Raw genomic sequence first — 22,602 nt, forward strand, 5'->3', positions numbered from 1 at the left:
AAAAGGGCTGGAAAATTGTAAAACATGAGCAAGAGTTCACTAATCTTGGAATATATTGATGTTAATGCATGTACTTATAAAGCCATCCAGTCTTTGAAGCCATATAGCAAAGAAATGATTGTGAAATATATTAATAGAGAAGTTTGTGTATTCATGAGAAACTAGGACTGTCTTCCCCTAAGGTTCAGGATTGTAGGAAATCAATGACTTCAGATTCTGCTCCTTTGAGGTCTGCAAGCCAAATAACCTTAAAAAAGCAATTTCACAGAGAATTTCAAAGCTTCTTATGTGATCACATACCTCTCAGGAAGAGCATTGCATGGCAGGACTGGTATGCAAATAAAAAATTTGAGGTTCAGGCAGATGAAATTACTTTCTCAATAGAGCCTGGAAGTCATTCCAAATCCTTGCTCTGAGTTCTGTCATTCAGAACTCAGAATTCCATACAAACTCCCAGTTCAAGCACTTTCTGAGTCTTCCCTGGAGGCTGTCTGGGTTAATCATGTTCCTGTGCTGCTTTGATGTGATTTCAGTGGCAGCTGCTATTATCTGTCAGGTTGGACAGGAACCAAAAAGAGTCTGGACATAGCCAGGATGTGGGCATGGCACAGTCCAGTCACACATCATCCAAAAGCACTGAGACTATTTCAGCCCTTCCCATTTCTCACAAATATATTGATTTTTATATCAAGTGCTGCCAGCTCCAGTATGAGGTATCAGTTATCCCTGAAATGTAATTAAGAGATAGCTGTACTTTTTCTCAGGCTGCTTCATCAGCTTATTTTTTTATAGCTAAATAAAGGCTAAATCTCTTTAGACATGATTTGCCTCAGAAACAATAGGAAACTGTCAATAACAATGTTATTATCACCTACCTTAGCATTTATAGAAATTCTGGCTATTTTACTGACAAGCTCAAGTTTTTTCTAAAGGCCAAAGCAGGAGACAGGTGCTACATCTTTGGGGGCTGGGAGAAGCCAAGATGCCAGCAGGACTGTGAGGAGTGGCCTGCTGTGTCACCCCCTGCTCCATCAGAAATTACCATTTATTACTCTGCATAAAATGGGAAAGTCAATACTTGGCCTGAATTTTCAGCCAAAATAACAAAAACCTGTTGCTTTCTGTGTGTTCCTGCTGAGTTGATTCACATCCAAGGCTGGAGATGGTGCCAATCCAGGAGCACAGAGGAGGGAAGCTCAAAGATATTAAGAGTTTCAATTATCTCCTCAGCATCTCATGTCGAGGCTCTGAACTCTGCAGGTTACCTGGACAAAAGCTGCTAATCCCAGAATGGAACATTGCCAGCATTGGAAATGAAGCTGCTCTGCAACACAGGCTGCTGTAATAAACCCTGCAAATTAAATAGGGAAACAAAAATACCAAGAGATTTGGCAAAATCAGGGAAAACTATAGAAGGGCCTGAGGCTTATGTTCTGTTGTGGCACAGTTTGGGTTGAACAATCTTCAGTAAGGAGGGGCTCTGCTTTGATGAGTTTTTCTGTGATTTGTCATTCACATTCCTGCCAGTTAATGTCCCAGTGACTAAATGTGATACCTGTGTATCTTCAATTCCTTCCTAGTGCTGGTAGAGCACATACCATTCCTCCATTTGTCCATCATTGTTTTTTCATGCAGTTTATGTGAAAAGAAAAGTCTTGATTTCTCTCTGAAACAGCTGCTTGCAGCTTTTCTGTGTAGATAGTGCTGGTATTCAGAAAAGAAAGGCTTTAACTAAATGAGGCCAACTGGTCCCTGCCAGCTCTGGTGTTAGTGCTGGGAAAGTTTGAATATCCCTGGTGAGACTTGTTCACCTGTGGCTGATTCCAGAGGGGAGGCTGGTGTGTGGTTTTATTGCACATAGCACTCATTAGATATGCTTCTTTCCCAGCAAAATCGAAAATGTGCCATGCTACAGATTTCAGAGATTCCTGCATGTTCAGAGAATTGTCATTTTCAGCTTGCTATTTGATAGTAATATAGGGACTCTATCAAATTTGTCTTCTCTCAGCCAACTTCTCTGCTTGTGATGTGGGGTAAAAATTTAGGTTAATGTGAAGCTAATCCAGACCAGAAGCTTTCCTTCCATGGCCAGAAAATTCAAGGAAGTATCTTTTTATTTAAAAGCTTTCTTTAAAAAAGAAAAAAATCCTTGTGAAAAAAAAATAATCTGACAGTTTAGCAGTTCATAAGATGCTAATGCACCCCAATTAGGACAGGAAAAAGGAAAGTGATTTCTGTTGAAGGACAGCTCTCTGACCTTGGGGTCCTTTTACTCTGCCATACATCAGCTTTTGACAGCGCCTGCTTTTTGTGATCTGCCACATCAAAGCACTGCTATAGGTCTGGGAGAGGTGGCTGCACTTTGCATTCAGGCTCGTTACTGTCTCGTTTTCCTTGTGAACGATGGTGCCAAGTGTGAGGGACACTAATGAGATCGGTATGTTCTGTTCCACCAGGCTCCACTGCAAATGGCTGAGCTCATCTGGGCTTTCCCAGGAGCTCTAAATATGCTTCAAAACCTCATCTGGAAAGCCACTTGCATTTTACTCCCCCTTCCAGGTACAAGACACAGCTCTTGCATAATTATTCTATATCCAAAAGTGGTATAAAAAGGAAAAGAGGACTCAAGATATTGCTTTGTCAGGCTGTCATTCAAATTGGCAAGAAGTGCTGCAGGAATTTAGCATGCAAAGCAGTGGAAATGTGTCTGCATTTACATCCAGAGCTCTGCATGCAGCTGGCTATGCATATTGACATCTACACACATCTATAAATATCTGCTAGGATTTTAACATATTGCTACAACCATGAACCTGAACCCTCCTGGCATCCCTTAGCAAAATGTTTCCTCTGTGTGTGATTTCCCCAGGTGTCAAGTAGTCAGACTGAGTTTCAGCACCAGTTTAGAAGATTTCACCCACTGTCCTCTGAAGGGAAAGCTAAAGATTTGAGGCAGATCAAATTTGGCATTCCAGATTTAGGTTATGGCTGCTACTTGTCAAGTTTCTCTTACTGCTTCTTACAAGGATTTTTTTTCTTGGCACAGCTTGCAAATACAGTTGTTGATTGCTGATGCCTTTGCTGAAAATATTCTTGTATTATATTTATTGCTGTGTTGTTTTTCATGTTCTTTGAAGCTTTGCTCTTTCCCTCTGTAAGCCATGGGCAGTTGTGCATTCTGGAACGTCTGGGAATGGGGGCTGCTTCACATGACTGTTCTCCAGGCATCTTTTTCCTCTTTGATAACTGGCAGTATAGTGAGACCAATGCATTTAGAGGCTGTCTGGTAGGATTTCTGATACCTGATCCTGTTATGGATAACAGGCTTTTTGAGAGGCATTCACAGGCTGGCTGCAGTCATCTTGCATTATTAAACAAGTAGGAATTAACTTCTGCTGACAGCACTGTCTGCAGAATGTACCCTTTTCAATTTTTCTTGCTGTCCTAATCTACTGCAGAATTTACATGTCCTGTGATGAATCTCTGTTAACACATTCTGAGATTCTGCATTCAGCCTCTTGTTAAAACCACCTGTGAAAAAGCCCCTTTTCTGTGGCTGTTCCCTGAGAATGACTTTGTTGGCACACGTGAGCCCCTCCGGGAGCTGAGCCAGCTCAGAGGATTCAGTGTGTGGTGGGGACACTGAAATGCTGAGTCCTGAAGGCTGCAATGACTTAACTCATTAAATTGTTGACAGTTAATTGGCTCAAGGCAACATGTATAGGGAGGATTCATTACAGCTATAAGGGAGATGTGGTGATCCCAAAAGCTTTTCTAGGGACACCTGAACAGAGAGGGGAGCATGTCTGGATGCTCCAGAAATAGCACAAATCTCGGATCTCCCAGCTTGTTTTCATTTCTTTCCAGGTTTCTTTACTGAAGTTGTTCAGCAAAGTCAACACAACCCTGCTCTGATTACCTGCCCTGGGTTAATTATCAGCTTTCCTTCAGCTGGTTTGAAGAGAAAGGATCCTTAACACAAATTCTCTGGGCCTAAATCTATTGCAGCCAGAATGCCTTGGCACAGGGCCATTGTGTTTGCACTTAAAGAATGGGAGGGAGAAGGAAAGGAACGCAAAGCTGGCCTGGTCTGACAAGTATGCAGATCGGGGAGGGCTTGGCATTCCTTGTAGTATTTTTTTTCCACTGTTTTTTTTTTTTTTTCCAGCAGCTTTTGGATTATATTAGATTTTAGTAGTGTAGAACAAGAGGGGAGGGATTGACAGCTCCATCTCAGATGGGTTCCTGGAAGGCTGTGCTTCTGTGCCATGAACTGTGACCTCACCAAGTATCTTCATTACAAAAAAATTGTTTCTAGCATGGTTAAAAAATGCTTTTGTTCATCTGGAGTTCAGCTCTAGATGTTATATTTCTGATCCTTTGAGGTCCGCTATTGGGAATGATGCACAGATTCTGAAGATTTATTTCCCTGCTACTTATGTATCGGTGCTCGTAAAATCTTCAGCATTAATGGAAGAGAAGAGTGTAATAGTGTGAACTCTGATGGTTCTGGTGTCCACACTTAGGGCCCATTCAGTTTAATATCTGCAACTTAGAATTCAGCCTTCTGGAGAGACTGTCACCTACCTGGCCACTGCAAATCTGAGGTTTGGTGGCACCTTCACACTCGTTCTCATGAGCATGGATTACAATTTGAACAGAAATTCCACTCGTTCATTTGCTGTGTTGTGAGTAGGATGCAAAGAAAGTTATGCCTGGCAAGCAAGTCCTGTCATTTGACTAGGGAGTGGAAAGAATTATGTACATCACACCTTCAGTAATTAACTCCCATTCTCACTATATAGGAAAGGAGTGTTTGTGAAGTTTTATTGGCATTTCTACAAAGAGCAAGGGGATGAGTCAAGCTTCATGCTTAGGAAGAGACTTTGTAGAGTTGAAATGCATTCATTTGTTTTTGTACCTTTATTACTGAAGAGGAAGGGAAAGTAATGCAAAATGCTCAGATAACAAGTAGTTGCCTAAAGATGCTTTTGTTGTGATTTGTTACCTGGTCCCCATCTCATGCTTGCTGCTACTCCTTTTTCCTCAGCTTGAGCTGCAAGCTCCATAAGCAGTAATCTCTTATCTACACCTCCTGCTCAGGCTGTAGCTGTATTTAAAAATTTGTGCTTTACCTTTCATTTTGGACTGGGCTAGAAGTCTTTGGCCTGACATCATTCTCCTTATCATGGTGTTAGAATGTTCTGATTTATATTTCGTGCCACTGTCAAAAATAACAGATTGGTTCTTCCAGTCCTGACTCTCCTCCAGTGCTCAGATTTCAGGTGTGGGTGCTCTGAGTCAGTGATTACATTTTATAATTGCTCCAGGCTTGCACCAACGCTGCACTGGGACCTTGTTAGGCTATTCCCTTTTGTGATTACAGAAATAGAAAGCAGGTGATGAAGTAATAAATGCTCAGCTTCAGGATTTATCAGCCCAACAGGCTCTCACAGCTCATGCAGCCCCTCAGGTGAGTCCTGTTGAAGGAAAGCAGAAGTCACACTGTAGTCTATAGTGGAAGAAAATCTCTGTGGGAGATACATTCTAACTGCATTTTGGAGGAAGATTGCATCTGTACCTTGGAAAGGGCAGGCTGAGTACCCACCACAGTAAGATACCAGACTTAAGAGATCATAAGATGACTTTTAGAGAAAGAATGTACTGTCACTGATTCCTTTTTGATGGCTTATTCATTAAACAAAGCGTTTTGTGTTTGACATGTCACAAGACAGAAGTAGACAGGAGTTGTTTAATGTCATCCAGATAAAGACAGCTGTATGAAAACTTTTCACTTCATCTATAAAGTGTCAGAGGAAGAACAATGGAAAGCTGAAGACTGACAATGAACTCATCCTATTGTACTGAAATATTAGCAAAATTCTGCTTCTATTATATTGAATGGTCTCCAGATACTTTATCTGAAGTGATGGATTCACAACTAGATAGATTAATTCTCCATGTTTTATTTTTCAGGCTGTTTTGAGCCTAGGAGACACACTAGTTTATTATTTCTGAATTTGTTTTTAACCCTCTTGTTGAAACCAACACTCAAGAGGATTCTGTTAATTATCCACGTGATGGAAACTGATCACTGGAGTCATTCAGTATCCTTGCTTCCCATGTACATCAGGGCTCCATGAGTGTGGAGCATCTTGATTTTTTGGAAAGATGTGCTGTTGGTGAGCCTCTGGGTGGGCCTGTCCTATGCAGCTGCTCTTGCAGTGCCAGTCACATGCAAAATTATTGATGATAGAGATGTGGTGTGAAATCTGCTCCAGTTTGTGGCTGCAAGTCTAGATGTGCTAGTGGCTGTCAGGTTTGATTGTTGTTTTATTGGCATAAAGGGAAATTTGGAAATCACTGTAATAGACTTTTAGGAATCAAATACCACATCCTTACATCAATAAAGAGAAATAGATTTCAACAGTATTCATTGAATGCTGTATATTGTTTAATATAATAGGGATGTGAGCCTGCTGTGCTGTTCTCAGCACCAGTGGAGGCTGAGAGCAGCTGGGGGTGCTTGGCTGACCCAGGAATAGCCCCAGAGGATATCAGAGCAGATCTGATGGATGGCACTTGTCAGAAAGGGCTCATGCTCACAACCACGGTCAGGTTTACAGAGGAGTCCAGTCTCCATTTCAGCATCCCTTGGGTATCTATGTTTTCACGAGACGCTGAGCATCTCTGAAATTGGGTCCCCTCATTTTTATGACAGTTTGGAGCTGCCCTTGCCCAGACATGTCAGTGCTGTGCTCAGCAGTGTAGTTAGATCTGTGGGCAGGGTCTGTTTGCTCCATGCTAAGCATGATGGAACTGGCTAAAAATTAATGTTGGCTTTGCTTTGGAGACATTTGTCTCCTCAGGTCTCTGCTGAGGGTCCCTCTGCCCTCCTTCACCTTCAGCCGCGTTTCGCTTAGAAACACCGATACGGGACGGGCTCCATGGTGTTCCCCTTTCCGCCACGGCTGATCCAGGACAGGGAGGCTCCGCTCCAGGCGGTGCGGGGGGAGCATCGAGGCGGTTCTGAGGGAGCATCGAGGCGGTTCTGAGGGAGCATCGAGGCGGTTCTGAGGGAGCATCGAGGCGGTGCTGGGGCGTCGCTCCCTCCCGGAGCCGCGGCCCGGCCGGAGCTGCAGCTCCCGCGGCGGCCGCTGGGTGTCCCCCGGCGCTGCCCCGCTCGCTGCCGCCCAGCCCGGCCCGGAGCGGGGCCGGCTGAGGGAGGAGGCGGCGCCGCAGCCGCCTCGGCGGGGCCGCAGCGCGGCTCGGCCGCCAGCAGCAGCTCGGGACGCGCTCCCCGCCGGGGCTGCCCGAGCCGGGCACGGCCAGAGGCGGCTCCGCGCCCGCACCGGGCATGAGCGGGGCTGCGGCGGCCTGAGGGGGCTCGGGAGGAGCCGGGCGGCCGGAGGAGATGGGGAACCAGCCGGGCAGGGCGGAGGAGCACGAGCAAGGTGTGTGCGGGCGGCGGGGCGGCGGCACCGCGGGGATGGCGTTTTGTTCTCGGGGCTGAGGCGGCTCGGGGCTGCTGTCACAGCGAATGCCGGTGGCTTCCAACCTGCGGGGACACTGCTGCTGTTTGCCTTGTAAATGCGCTTTATTGCCCTTCCGTACCTGAGATCACAGCACCGTCCTCACGGGAGCTCTTCTGAAAGGAATCCTTTGGAGCAGAATGCCTGCAAGGGTGGGACCGTGTTCGCTGACAGATTTTTTTCTTTTTCTTGGCATGGTCTGCATGATGCAGCTAAAAAGTTCCAAAGCCAATGTAGTGATGTGCATAGAACTTGTCAGGATCTGCAGCTTGGCTGTGTTAGCCTTCACCATTGTTCGTGGCCTGAGGCCTGAAATTTTCCAGGCCTTAGAATTTAAAATGATGCCTTTGTGGAAGGTCTCCCACCATTGTCCTTTCAGAAGTGTAGTGCTCTGCATGTTAATCAGGAGCAGATTTCATAGAAAGCTGAGAGCTGGTATCAGGTAGATCGCATTCCCGTGTGCCAAATGTCTGCACCGTACACCAGCACCGCTGCTAATTTGTTCCTGATGCCGTAGAGCTGCTTCGCTCGCCTTCTCATTTATTTTGCTTGTTTCTCAAATGCTGAGTGAGGTGGAAAACCCGTAGGTCCACTATTTTCTACTGTTTATTTGTCAGTTTCTTTCCGAATTTAGAACCCTCTAACACACATAAAACCACAATCAGTTGTATTTCCTGGCACTCTGTTTCTTGCTGTTGCCATGGGAATTCCATTCACAAAATCCCAATAAAGTATTTATTGCTTGAGCAGGGGTTTCTATGACTTCGGGTCGATATGTAGGTATTGTTCTAAGAGCAAATACAAATGTACCTGATCTCTGGAATTGTCAGCCAGGGCTGCATTGCTGCTCGGGGATCTCACGACAGATCTGCCAGCGAGTGCTGGAACAGCAGCGAGGTGTAGTGAGAACTCTCTAGCACTATGTTAATCACCGGGCTAATGAAGAACACAAAAGCTGCCAGTACCCAGTCACCAGAAGAAATGCTGCCCTAAGGGAAAGTTAAACTTTAGGCTGGAGAATGTGGCTGCCGACATCCCCAGCCCCTGAAATCCTCTGGCCGCTGCCAGGCAGCGAAGTTTTGCTGGAGCTAAAAGTGTTATTTAGGAGGGGTAGGACTGATAATAAACTAAGGGAGAGCTGGATAATGGCCTGGGGAGACACTGCTGACTTCTGATCAGCTGGAGCAAACGGACTCTGATTTTGCAGGGCCATTTTGAACAGCTTATTTCTGTTAACACAGATGATAAATGATTGTTCAGACCCCTTGTGGGTTTGAAAAATCTCTTTCATCCTTTGTTTTCTCTTGATTTATTTTTTTATTGAAGTGGAAAGAGTTATGCTTGTGTTGCACCTAAGCAGTTTTTAAACTGTTCTCAGTTTTTAAGTGTAGACTGTACTTGGTCTTGTTTGAAAGTCCTCACTGTACATAAGGTATGAGTAAAGCTGAAAACCAGTGTTCTGTCTTGAACTATGTGTTCACAACGCCAATGTTTAACCATGAAAGAGGAACATTCCTGCTGACAAAAAGAAAAAAATCTGACAACATAGTCCTTATTGTGTGTGAGAGCTCTGGCTTTGGAGCTCAGAGTTTGTGTTTTTGACAGCTGGATGCAAAAACCTGCTTCTCACATCAGAAAGTGATACTCGTAGTATCTCTGAGCTCTGTTTCTGCTTGAGTGAACTTAACTCAGCTCTCATTCAGGAGCACCAACTCCTTGAACAACTGTGGTATTTTTAAGCTTGTGTTTGGAAAAACCAGACTAAACCCCAGGAATGAGTTGCTTTATAGATCTAGCTCATGAACCAGCTTTAGTGACAGACAACCCATTTGACTGTTCCCTGAGCATGACATTCAGGGTTACCTTTTCTACCTTCTTAGGAAACTTTATGGACATCTTATGGCTCATCTCTAAGTCTTTCACCCCAAACTTACCATTTTGGGGTGCTGGGGGCAGCTCTCTTCCTCCTCTTGGTGTCAGTGGGCACCGAAGCCTTTAAAAATCTGATCCTGTTATGATATAGGTTATCATTTCAAGTAAAATACTGATTTTCACATATTTACAAGAGTATTATGAACTTTAATGGGTTTTCCTATTAAGTGTAAATTGTGGGTGGGCTGCTCAGTGCTGTCCAGGAACAGGAAGGAAATTATTGCCTCCAAGCTGAGCAGTTGAAGGTTAACACATTAATACAGGAAAATCAAAGAACTGGGACTGATAGGGCAAGGGACTGTGGTGAGGAGAAGACAGGAAATAAAATCCACTGCTGGTGTCTGATGGGAATGTTTGGAACAGAAGACAAGACCCTAACAGCCCAGTATCATCTCAAATTAATCCCCATCTTCCTAAGAGTGTCTAACAAGGATTTGAGAGGATTGCTTGTAATAACATTAAATTCTATAGGCTTTTCCTAGCTTCTAATTTAAAACTTACTTTAAACAGCTTTACAGTCATTTGTGAGAACTTTGTGGTGAGTGGCCCAAGTTTGCATCAATTCTTTGCCAAAACTCTGCTCCTTGCAAGTCACTGGCTTCCCCAGTGCTCTGAATATTCATATTTTTAAAACCAGTGGAGGTTTTAGAATGAAAACACCTCTAAAGTAATACAGAAAATTATGTGAAAGGCGAGTGAATATTGCAGCAGTTTGTCAGCAGAATCGGTTTTCTGCTTTTGAAACTGACTGCCCAAGCTAAAGGAAACAGTGTATACAAACAGAGGCCAGAGCACCTGTGGAATAGCTGGAACATTTCCTGGGAGCTATGGAAGAATCCAGAATTATCCAGTGCACAGTATTTATTGGGAGAAAGCCTTTCAAACATAGTTTGCCTTGGAAACAGGGAGGCCTCCTGTTATTTCTGAACAGGAGCACTGATGTTCTTTGACACTGGTTGACACGGTGATGGGGGGGTTGTTTATCCTCCAAACATCTGCAGGTGATGGATGATGAATATCTTTGGGAAGAGGTGGAAAAAAAATGACTCAATACCCACAAAAACTTTCCTGAAAGAATCGCTTGAATGGGAAATGTTAACTTCTCCTGTTGGAACAAGGTGATGGGTGGGGTTATCCAAGGGTTAGGCTTTTTTTGGGATTGTGTTTATTTGTAAAACATGCTTACATGGCTTGGATGAGAATATCAAGTGTCAGTGCTTGCACTGAGTCAGTATTGATCTGTTTTCTTATGTCTGTTTTGTCCTGGCCCAGGGCTGGCTTCATTTGAGTTTGAGGAAGGGATTTTTCAGTGTAAAACACAGGAGACTTTCAAGATAAATGCTTTTGTAGGAATACATGTTCTTGTCATTTCTGTTCCTTGTTTTCAGGGTGTGTAGTCAGATCTTTCCTGGGTGCTCTCTTTAGTCTCCCTCCTTTTTCTCCCAAACATGGGAGCCGTTCATTTTAACTCTGCTGGATGTCAGAACACCATTTCTGCCAAGCAAGAGCTCGAGAGACCAGATGAGTTTAATGATGGTGTGGGGGGAAGGGAGGGAGGGGAGAGGGGCCAGCAAAGCTAATGAATCACATAACAGCTTTCATGGAAATACCGACTGCAAGTCATGTCCTCTTGCAGCTCGGGCAGCCAGCCACAGACCTTTTGTTCCCAGTGGAGCCAACAAACCACAATTTGCTCTCCACTGGATAGTTTAATTCCTTAGTCACCTCTTCCTCCCACAAGTCATTCTTGCATGGGGGGTTTACAAATGCTCTCATTTTTCAGAGTAGTAACACACTGCTGATTAAACTGGTATTGAAGAACTTTATTTCCCCCTGGAGAGTAATTTTTACTTGACTTAAGCTTTTTCTTCAAGGCCAGTGAGGGCCAGCTCTGTTGATGGGTCTCGTGAGGTGACTTGACAGGGCTGACATGATGAAATCATTTCAGGAGGACTGACAGACACATCAGTCAGTGGCAGTGAAATGGGAACAACCACTGTCACAGTCTGGAGTGACCTCCTAGAGGAATTTAGTCATGAGTGTGAGTAACTTACCTCTGGAATTATCTGAGGCACTGCTCAGTGATAATTTGAGGTCCCCTGATTCCAGGTTGAAGGGCTAATGAGAACTAAATTAGTGCAAAAGATCATCAATAAGCTCTCCTACACCGCAGGGCCTTCCCAGCAGTTTTCTGCCCTGGCTGGGAGGATGTCTGAGTGGGAGTGCTTTCTCCATGGGCAGGATGACAGCTTTTACAAGAAGAACTTTTAGGGCATGGCAGGCAGCAGGATGTGGTTTAAGCATTTTGTGTCAGATTGATTTCCATCAGCAAAACAAAGCCATTTTTGGATAAAGGAGGGAGTTTCTGGGAATCCTGTTGAATGAGCTGGTCAGCAAGAACTTGTCCTGTAGGTCCAGAGCTCTGCATTGTGTTTTTGCCCCAGTGCTGGTGGTGGTTTAGGACCTACCAGTGATAGATCTAACATGATAATAAATGTAAAAGCTAATTTTCTTGATGATTGTTTCATTAGTTTAGTTAATGTGCTTGACAGCTGCAGAGTGACAAGGGAACAGCCAGGGGATGGTTGTGGCTCTGACACAGCATTAAATTACTTGAAAGAGGGAAAAGGGTGGAAGGAGAAGGGAATAATGCTGGCCTTGGAGAAAGAGAAGTTTACTTCTTTTTCTTTGGGATATGTTTGGCTCCTCAAGATCTTGAAGTTGTAAAGCTGGCCAAAGAAACCTGAGCATGTATTGCCCCTTGGTCTTCCCCCTGAGAGCTGCCAGAGCCCTGGAGGTACTGAGGAGTTTATTTGGAAGCAGTCCTGTGTTCTGGGCCTTCTACCAGTATTTCAGCAAAGTAATCTGTCTTATTTTTTTCTCTTTTCAATTCCTCCCCAATTTTACTAATTTACTCTTCATAAAATCTGATTTCCACAGGGAATGTAGCTTTCAAAACAACATGAGATTCTAAAACTGAGGCAAGAGTACTTCTCTGATTTTGTTTGTACTGCACTGCTTGAGGAGAACTTAATTTGATTTTTCTGTGATTCTTGCAGACTGACAGTAGAAGAGAGACAAATATTGATATTTTCATTATTTTCTATTACTGTCCCATCTCCAAGCAATTTGAGCGTGATGATTGAAGATGATCTAAAACTGAGATCTATGATGATGGTAATAGATGCTGTTAGATTTTCCATGCATCAACGTTTTTCTTCCTGTAATCCAAAGCAGGCTTGTGTTCACAGATCTCTTTGGAATGTTCCATCTATTATATTTCATGAATTGTTTTTCCACAAGCATCAATAGGTATGGATTGCATGTTCTGAGGCAGAGCACTCTGCCCTTGTGTGCTGTGTGGTCATGGGTTGGTTCTCTCAGGCTATAAATTACATCAGAGCTGCAGCTTCCTGCCCTTCTCATCAGGCTCTGGAGCAAACAGCTAACAAGCCCTGTATTTTTATCAGCAGCAAAATTTACATTTGAAGTTCTTACAGGCAAATTTCATATTCATCACTGGAAAAATGCACTCTTGGGAAAGCAAAGGGCTGACTTGATTTTTCAGGGTTTAGTTCTGAGCATGTGTAAGGGATGTGTTGGCTGAAACCAGGACAAATATTTTTCATTTGTCACCAGCTCTGTAGGTTTTGTATCTTGGTTGAAATTTATTCAGTTGCTTAGGAAAAATGTTAGGAGCAAAGCAAATATGTCCACATCCCATGAGCAGAGTTCTGTTCCTCTCACATTCCTGCCCTGATGGATGCTTTGGTGCTAAGTGTTAAAAATCATTGCTACTCAGGCAATAAGAATTTTACCAGCAACCTCAATGAAATCATATTTATTAATGTATGGAATGAAAGTGGCTTTAGGGGCAGGGTGCAGTTAATCCTCTGACACATTTAACTTATGTTGGATGACTTTTATTTCTTCCCCAACTGAATTAAGAAATCCCATCCTGTACTCAGGATAGAAATCTGTTTTAATTAGTCTGAAATATGTGGAATGCAAAGGTGGCTTCTTCTCTGCATCTGGAGGATATTCTTCTGTATTTTTCACACCCTAAAGATCTTCTGCATTTTGCCATTGCAGCATTTATACTGAAGATGTAGAAATCCTTGTGATACCAAATAATTATGTTCATATAATCCCTTTTATAGGAGTTGTTTCCACAAGGGTGTGGATAATGATAAATTTGTTGGCAGGAACTGTGTTCTCTGCAATACAGGAAAGACCTTCAAAAGTATAACTGAATACTTATTCTCATAGACAAAAATGCTTATGATTCCTGGAATAAAACAGAGGTAATGCCCTGTGCTTGTGCAGAACAGAACCACCTCAGCATGAGGTTCATTAGTCATAATTAACAGCTGGTAAGAGGGGATGAGGTTCCATGAACAGGAGTCATTCCAGGACTGGTAATTCTCTGCTGGGAAAGCTCCCTCAGAGTGCAATAGCCCTGCTGTTGTCTCTGCAAGAATGTGCAATAGTTGCTAAATTGCAGCCTCTAGAAAACCTTGCATTTTTTTCTTATTTAAGGCTAAATTGTCAAAATTCCGTTTTTTTTTTTTTTTTTTCAGAAAAGAAAAAGCATTTGAAATTCTTTGACCAAAGGGAAGTGGTTCAAAGTCTTGTTCCCCAGAGCCTGTGGTGTCAGCTGTAATGCTGGGAGGGGATAAGGTGGTGGTGTCATGTCCATCCCAGTTTGGAAACATTCCTTGGATGGAAAGAGTGCTCCAGAAAAGTGGTGCAATTCATTTAAACCTTCAAAAGCTTTTAGTCCTCTGTCTAAAGGAGGGCTGCGTGCTCATACAGCCTCAGTTTTCAGCTGACTAGAGCAATGCACAGAAATATTTCAAGCCAGGCCTCCTCAAGTCCATGGCAGTAACTTTGCTTAACCCAAAGCCATAGATCCTAGGATTACAATTCATTTTGCCACAAGGTGAGAGGCACAGAGCTCTAAATATGTTTTTCAAGGCTTTTCAGGGCAAAAGCTGATCAGGATGGAGGTGTCAGAAGGGAAGATCCTCTCTTTGAGAGGCTGACTATATTTCCACAATCCTTATCTTCTAGGTCTTGAGAAATGCTTTCATAAAACCTTGTTGAGTTTGAAGAATGGACTAATCATGTTAAGAATTACTCTCAGCCTCCTCCACACATAGTTTCTTTGAGGCTGCTTGACTGTGGAAAATCTTTGACTGATCTTTTAATTAAAAGCTCTCTTTTTTTTAAACCAAGGAGTTCAAGCTCTTCCTGCTTTGAAGTGGGCAATGTTTTATAGATAAATATCTCATTATGTTATGAGCTTTCTCCTCTCCCCTTGTGTCTCATTTCTTTTCCTGATGTGTCTCATCCTGTGTTGATAGTTCTGATGATTTCAGCCCAGCTCCCAGTATTGGCTGTTCTTAGCTCTGTGCTGGGCTGAGCTAAAGCTCTGGATGAGCTGTGGAGACTGAACTGGAGTCCTTTCCCCACCCCCTCACAGAAGCAGGCTGGAAACGACAATAAAACTGGGTTTATTATGTGGCCATCACATTTCAGTAAACAAAAGGCAGTTGTAACACCAGTGCAATGCAAACTGGTTATTAAGCATTAAGCAAACAATTTTAAAAAATAAGCTTCTAGCTTTCAAGTTCTGCCTTTTCAGGGAAGGAAGAGAAGCCTCCTTTCATGTTTCCATTTGTGATCCCTTTCCCCTGTCTTTCTGGATTAGCAGGATTTGGGAATTCATGAGGACAGAAGTTCTTTTGGCCAAGTGTGGGGCAGCATTCCTGAGCTAGAGGGTTGGGATCATGGATTCCTGACCCAGAGCACCCCACACCAGTGCTTGGAGAGGCATTTTCAGCTTCTTTTCCTCTGTGATGGCTCTGCTCAATGGGAAGGACAAGGAATTAGAGCATTCTTTACAAAGAAATAGAAGTGTGATGAAGCCCCATGCAGGTATCTCTGTCAGTTCCAGGTTCAGTCCATAGCATGGTCTCCTGAACAATTAAACAGGTTGAGTAAATTACCTGCTAATTGTGAAAGTGTTGGATATTAAACATTTCCCCTCTTACAATGTTTGGTTATCCTTTGTGCTTGTGGGGAAATATCAGATTTTGATGCTTAGAGTGATCCACAGCGCCTGACTTGTCTGGAAGGAGCAGGAGCAGGGTTCTCACTGTTCCCTCCAGCTGGATTCTTGGACCAGGAGGTTTTAGAACAGTCCTTCATTAACTGGAGCCACAGATCACATTCAGTTGTGACAACCACTGTGCACGGAGGAGCACAAGTACTGACAGCCACTGCTAAGTGAGTTGCTATGGTTGGATTTAGGGTTGGTTAGTTTTGTTTGCTTTTTAATTTCCTGTACTTCTCAAAACACTCAGCACTGGTATTTTATCCATTATAATTGTATTTTCCAGAAGTGGAAGAACAGCTGTTTTATCACCATGTTAACCCAGCAATGGCTGAGTGAAGGACTTCTGGGCTAGATTAGCTGGAAGCTGCTTTCTGAGCTGAGCAGAATCATCTCCTTGTCTGCAAGCTAGAATCAAGGAAAACCCTGGGATTCTTAGTGTAGCCAGTGGTCATTTATCTCAGGAATATTCCTAGTACAGCCATAGGAGTTGAAAAATTATTTCTCTGCTTTAACTTCAAGCAAATCCCTGCTTTTTCTGAACAGCACATTCTGGGGGATGTGTTATTAACTCCAAGGATGTTCCCCACAGCATTTGTTATAAAAGCCTTCTGGAAAGCAGAAGCCTCAGATTTAACAGGTAGGAAAACAAAGGAAACTCCAGACTTACCAACCATATCAAACAAAAAATCCTTTGTTTCAGTGAAACACCAGTGATTTTGTCCCTCTTCAGAGAAAAATTAATATTTATGGATTTTCTTTTTTAACAGCTGTCTAAAAAACTACCAGAATACAGTTTGGCTTAAAATTGATTTAGCTGTAGATATGAGATGATTATACCTGATCCTATCTTGTTTTTACAGGTGCATAGGCAGGAAATGTTCCAGAACAAACAAAATCAGGAAGTGTCATAGTACACAGAAATCCCAATAATTTTGGTGTGCTTATGTCAGAAGTATATAGAGTCAAGCCCCCTTTAAGGAATATAAAAATTATGTATTTTTTTTAATAATGAGCTATGATGGTTGTGGAAATTACAAATTCGCATTAAAACCAGCAAGTAGGGGTACTTCATTTTAAAAAGGGAGAATTCTCTATTTCTGTAACTTTTACCAGATTAATTCTGAGATAATGCTACACATTAATTGAAAGTTTTACTCATTCTTTTGTGGGGGTTAGGCAAGGGGTATAACTTGGAGGTGACTAAAGTTTTTGGCAGGCCCAGTGTTATTAACAGCTCCAAAAAAAGTAATGTTGAGTTTACCATAGGGATATTCCAGCAAGTGCAGGATATAGAATTTCCCTGAACATTTGCTTTGGATGGCTCAGTGTTTGTTATGCCAGGTTGCTGGGTACTCCAGAAATCCAAAGCAGCTCAGGGGTAGATTCCACCCCAGTTATGTTGGTAATTCCATGGGGTTTGTGTCCCTCATTTTGGGGGTGAGCACAGCAGCACCTCATGATTATCTTTGTGCCGGAGCCTCATGGAGCAGTGGAGCCCCTTGGGTGCTCTTTGGCTCTTGAGCAGATCAGAAAGAGAAGTTTGTGTTTGTGGCAGCAAAGATTGGGCATGCACAGAGCAGTTCCTGTCCCTCAGCTCAGCCAATTCACTTTTCTGATGGATCTTTGGGAGGAAAAGTGGCCTCTTACAGTAGAGCCTGCACTGCTTTTGTACTTCTGTACTTTTGTGCTTTTACTCAAAGCAGGGATATCCAAGCTTGAGTTTTCATTTTCAGTTTAAAAACTTTCATGAAACTCAAGTAAACAGCATCAGAAATGTTCAGAGGGACTCTTTTGTTGGACACTGGCAAGTCTCTCAGGGTAAAGAGATTTTAACTACTCTTGCTGTTATTCAGAGAGGAATTGTCTGTGAACAGGCCCATAAAGAGCAGAAAAAGTCAGCTGAAATTCACAATGAGACTTTGTGAACAGGGTTTTGATCAGATCTCCTCTCATTTACCTTCTGAATGCGACCTTGTTTCCACTGTAATAGAATTGAGCTGTGACAAAGTGAAATTGAAATTCAGTTCTTGTGGCTGTGCTGAGCTTGGAACCCCCAGATACTGAGTAGAGTTGATCTTTTTCTATTTTCATTTTAACACTTTTCTGGAAGAATTAAATGTGACTTTCTCTGCAAGGAGAAAACGACAGAGCTATTGATCAGGTGAATCCAACAAGCTGAAAATAAAATGTGTGTGATCATTCCTTAATTGTGCAGCAGACATTTTTCTCTTTTAAAACCACTATAAAACTTACTGGGGCCTTTTCTGGATTCTTAGTACTTGTTTAGATGCTAAAATTTGAACTAAATGGTGGTGTTCAACTATAAGGTCATCTCTACTATTGGGTTACATTCCTGCCATGGGAGAGTCTCTGCTGGTGGCCACCCTTGAAAAGAATGTCCTACCAATAGTTGATCTGCAAATTTAAACCACTGGCAAGTAGTTGTGTCATGACTTTGTCTTTAAATTACCAAAAGTGCTTTTTCTTGGGTGCTTTTTGCACTCTAGATCTCTAGACTAGTATTTATAAGTAAAAAAATCAGCCAATCTTTACCAAGTAGTCAGCTCAAATGTCAGGGGTCTGTAGTCTTAAATTAGGAATTACTCAGATCAAGATGCTTGTTGCTGCTTTTTCTTTTCTAGTGTAGCTTTTTCAGTACAGACATCTGTTGTTCCCTAGTACTTTGTAATTTTTATTTCTCTTTGGTCTTACTCTTATCCTCCATCTCAAATATCAGTACCTGAGTTGCTTTCCTACACTCTCCACCATGATTACATAGATCAAAATCTTTGCATTAAGCCTTTTAGCTCTTTCCTGCTGTTGCATATTGTGCCTGTTCCACAGACAATGCAATCAGGGAGGCCAGACAGACCAACAGGCCATTAAATGATTCAGGAAAAAAGCTAATGTTTTAATTACTCCTAGTCTGCATTTGCTAAGTGAGTAAAAGGCCTTATTGGAGCTGAAGCTTCAATATATAATTAGTGCTGGATTATCAAAACCACATTTGTTGTTCTGGGGCCATCTCCTTGTGTTTTTGTAAAGCTAGGTGGAGTACAAGTGAACCTTCCCAAGGAGGTGCTGACCTGTGAAGGTGTTGGCTCTGTGACTAACACTCTGCAAACAGACTGATTAATTCGGAAAAGCCACGACTGGCCAAGCCTTGCTTTGCTTTGTTTGCTGCTGCATAAAGACCAGGTAGCAGAGAGCACTGTCTTTCTCTAGGACTACCCTGAAAGAGATGGAAAATGGTGTGCTCCTCTGAGTTTTTGAGATTTATTCAAAGGAGTATCCAGTGCTGTTGTTATGGAATAATGGAACCCCTTCAGCTCATTCCCTTTGTGTACCAAGCAGATCAAGCCATGATACTTTGCACAGTACAATAGTGCCATTCTTTATCCTGACTTTTGCCTAAGCTGGTGGTGGAGCAGAAGTTTCAGCCATTTCACTCTCAAATATGAAGTTCTAATCAGCTCAAGCAGTTTTGAAAATATCGCTAAGTGCTGGGTGATGTCTCTTGCCACCTGCATCTCTTTGAAATTCCAGCCTTTTGCATCCAGTCCCACTCACATTTCAGCTCCCAAGAAGATTCAAATCTTCCTCATGGCTTGATTTACTTGTGTGCATCCCTTCAGTATTTGTTACCAAGCTGTCCTACCATTCCCAGAGGTTTAGGGATAGGGGGTTAAGCAGTGTGGCAGAACGTGCAGGGATTTTGTCTTTGTAGGTGTTGTGTGAAGTAGCCCAGCAGTGCAGGTAAAGGCTGCTGTTCTATCTGCCTTACTTCTCAATGTTTGCTTTTCCTCATGCCACTGTGAAATGTGTCAGTGGGTTTCCTGTTAATTTGGGTATCAGAAGATCTCTGGTCAGCAGGGAAGTTGTTTTTTAACTGTTTAATTTGCTTTAAACAGAGGAGGGGGGAAAAGGCAGGAAAAAATAGGGTGATTCAATGAAACAGATGTGTACTGAAACCTTTTAATGAAAAAGTACTTTAAAGGAGTCAAGTGTACAGCAATCCTTCCTCTGTGCTCTACAGTCACCATTTCCCCAAGGACATCCCTCACTGGCTCCTCATCAGTCTCAGTATCAATCTCAGGATCAATGCTGGGACAGGGTGAAAGGGATCTGCCAAGTCCCCTGGGCTTTCACTTAAGCTTTCAGGTCTTAGTGGCTTATCTGCTTTTGAAAAATGGATTTTGAGCACCAAGTTAATTAGGTTCTTTAAAACTTTACTCTGAGTTGACAAAAGAAGTCAGAGAACACGTCCAGGCTCCCTGTAACATGTGCTGGTTTATCAGTGAGTCAGCCGAGAGTGTGGTTGGTGACTCCAAGCTAATGCCATCTTTTGTGACTTGGCTGTGACTAAATTCACATTGATGATGTCATGAATCCCATATTAATCCATTGTGCTAAATCATTCATTGTGGAGCTGGAAATTAGCTAAAGGTGGTTACTAGGGTGCTGGAGGAATTCTCAATGTAGCACAAAAAAGCTGCTGTTATCTGCCTTCTAACATTGGTTTGTAAATCTGTGAGGAAAGTCTGACTGTTCAGTTCAATGTCTGGTGGCACTCCAGGTGTCTTCAGACATCCCAGCTACTCTGTCTGCCTCTGGAGCAAGGGACCAGTCTCCTACAGGTGCTGCCAAATCTTAGAGTGCAGTGAAGGTATTTTAAATATACCTAAAGGTCATCTGAAATGGCACTAGACATCTGTGTTTTGGTGTCCTAGACCAGGTGTCATAAACCAGGTGAAATTAAGATACTCCTGTGAGGCAGGTTTGTTTTACTGAGAAACTGAAAGTGGTGTCAGGAGCTTTCCCAAGCAAGGCTGAGCACAGGGTACCTGCCTGCCTTGCCTGGCTGTTGCTGTGTGTTCCTGGTGCTGCTCTGGATCCTCAGCACATCCTGGCAAAGCCTCAGGAAGTGCTCTCTGAAGTCACAGCCAGAGGATGAGCTGAAAGCCAGAATTGATAAGAAGGACATATTTCAAGTAAACCACAAGTGCTAGAGCACAGTGAAATTGTGTGGGGTGGTTTAATAATTCTTTTTATTTGGTGTACAAGAGTGGGCTGTTAATATTCCCTTTACTTAGCCATGGTGCTAAAGATTTCCAGCCCATTTGATTTATACTGACCTTTCCCTCAAGGAACCTTTTCTATCTGAGGCTCAGGAGTTCTGTTCAGATGGGAAATTTTATTAAAACATCCTGGCATGTGAGAACAGAATTCCAGAATGACAGAACCACCTCTGTCTTCTGCTTTCAGGGAGGCTTTGAGTAGTTAGTCCTTAATTTCTTTTTGTAATCTCTTGTTGCACTGTCCTTTCTGAGGAGGATTTAGGGATGACAGACACGGGACAGTGAAATTGCTGATCTGTTGCAAAAGCAGGAGCTGGAATGAGAGAGCTTTACCATCCCTCGTGAGAGGACAAACTTGTCTGCAGGCAACAGTTTGCCTTTCTGAAATGTATGACTGGAACATTGCAGCGTGCTATGAATAGCTTTCTTTTAGTTCTTGTTGGTTATCCTGCCCTTGCAATTCAAATAAGGTATCCATTGTTTCAAAACATCACACCAAAGCTGCATCTGTCTCCATGCTTTAGTCCTACATGACTGAAATGCTTTGTGAGTGATCAGTGCTTAAATTACATCGATGGTGCAGGAGGCTTGGTACCTACTGCAACCATGGAACAGTGAATTACTGATGTGGAATTTTGAATATGTTGAAGGAAACAATGTGTTTTTATTGTTGTTTGCTTAAGAGATGACAGGATTAAAATTGAGGAATAAGGTAGTAAATGGAACATTCCCTGTTAACTCCACTGTGGAACAGCAGAAGGCCATGGCATTAACCTTTGGGTTATTAATATGTTGATGGAAGGAAGGATTAAGAAAAGGGCAGGTTGTGGGACACAAATGGGACAAAGGCCAGAGGCAAATAATTTTGTATTGACTCCAGTTCTAAAAAATAGATTCAAGGCAGAAATTAAAACATTTTCAAAGGTGTTTAGTAGTCAAATGTTGTCACTTCCCAAGTGAGATTATTCCTCTGCTCTGGGACTGGGGAAGGCAGGTGTTTGAACTGTTAGTATAATTAAGGGTCAAGTAAAATAAATGTAAATTCAGGGCTGGTGCTTTACTGCAGTGATATGTGTTATCTCAGTGCACATGAAATGTAAAACCAGATAAATGTATTGAATCTTCATTCCATAATGTCACACATGTCCCCTGTGACTGGTAAAATGTTTGTCTCCTACATCCCCTTACCCTGCTACCACTGTAATTACATTGGATGTTACCTCTGAGCAACAATCCTGTGTGCTTCACCTTGGAGGATTGGGAAATGTTTTCCTCTATTCCATAGTCCATTTTCTGCTGGTTATGGATGTCCCTGTGGAAGCTGCTGAGAGCTCAGATCAGAAATGGATCATGATGTGGAAAAAACTGAGGTGTAATCCTGATGCTTCTGTGAGAAACATTGTGGTTGTGTTGAGAATGGGATTAAAAAGCCAAAAGATCATCTCAAGGGGTCAACTTTTATCTCATTAAACTGATACTTTGGCTTTTGACACCGGTGGGAAGTCAGGGAGTGCTCCCTGGCAGCAAGTGGTGCATGGAAAGCTGCACAGCAGGGTACAAACCCTGGTCCTGATCCTGATTTAGTGTGACCTTGGGTGAGGTGTCTCATTTCTCTCTGCTTCCCTGTCCTGTAGCTTAAACTTAATTATGTGTTTTAGAGTATTTGAGTTAAATAGCTGGTAATTTTACAGCACTTGGGGAATTATAAGCTCTGTGTATTGTTCTGGGTTAATGCCTCACGACTGAAAATTGAGAAGTTCTGACTGGGCACCCAGGTGAGGAGCGCAGTGTGAGGTGACCTCCACTGAGATTCTGGGCTGGGTGTTTTTCTCTTCCCTGCTCAAAACCAGCAGCACTGGCCAGGCAGTGAAGCTGTGTGTGCTCCCAGCCCCTGAAAGCAGCAGCATAAATCAGGGCTGTGTTGGATGCAGCAGTGGGA

At 42.9% G+C, this 22,602-nt stretch overlaps 1 protein-coding gene across 5 annotated transcripts in view; it reads left to right on the forward strand.

Moving 5' to 3' along the window:
* Positions 1 to 22,602, forward strand: part of SPECC1 (sperm antigen with calponin homology and coiled-coil domains 1) — an 81,691-nt gene that overhangs the window by 25,188 nt on the left and 33,901 nt on the right. The window contains exon 1 of one of the 5 annotated variants that reach the window (XM_058037389.1): positions 7,368 to 7,454. The exons of the other annotated variants lie outside the window; for them this stretch is intronic. Within the exon in view, the coding sequence (XP_057893372.1) occupies positions 7,415 to 7,454 (40 nt within the window). The 5' untranslated portion in view covers positions 7,368 to 7,414. Of the gene's footprint in view, positions 1 to 7,367; positions 7,455 to 22,602 lie in introns of those variants that run through there. 5 annotated transcript variants of the gene reach the window in all.

This window comes from Melospiza georgiana, chromosome 19 (assembly GCF_028018845.1).
Source record: "Melospiza georgiana isolate bMelGeo1 chromosome 19, bMelGeo1.pri, whole genome shotgun sequence".
NCBI classification, from domain to species: domain Eukaryota; kingdom Metazoa; phylum Chordata; class Aves; order Passeriformes; family Passerellidae; genus Melospiza; species Melospiza georgiana.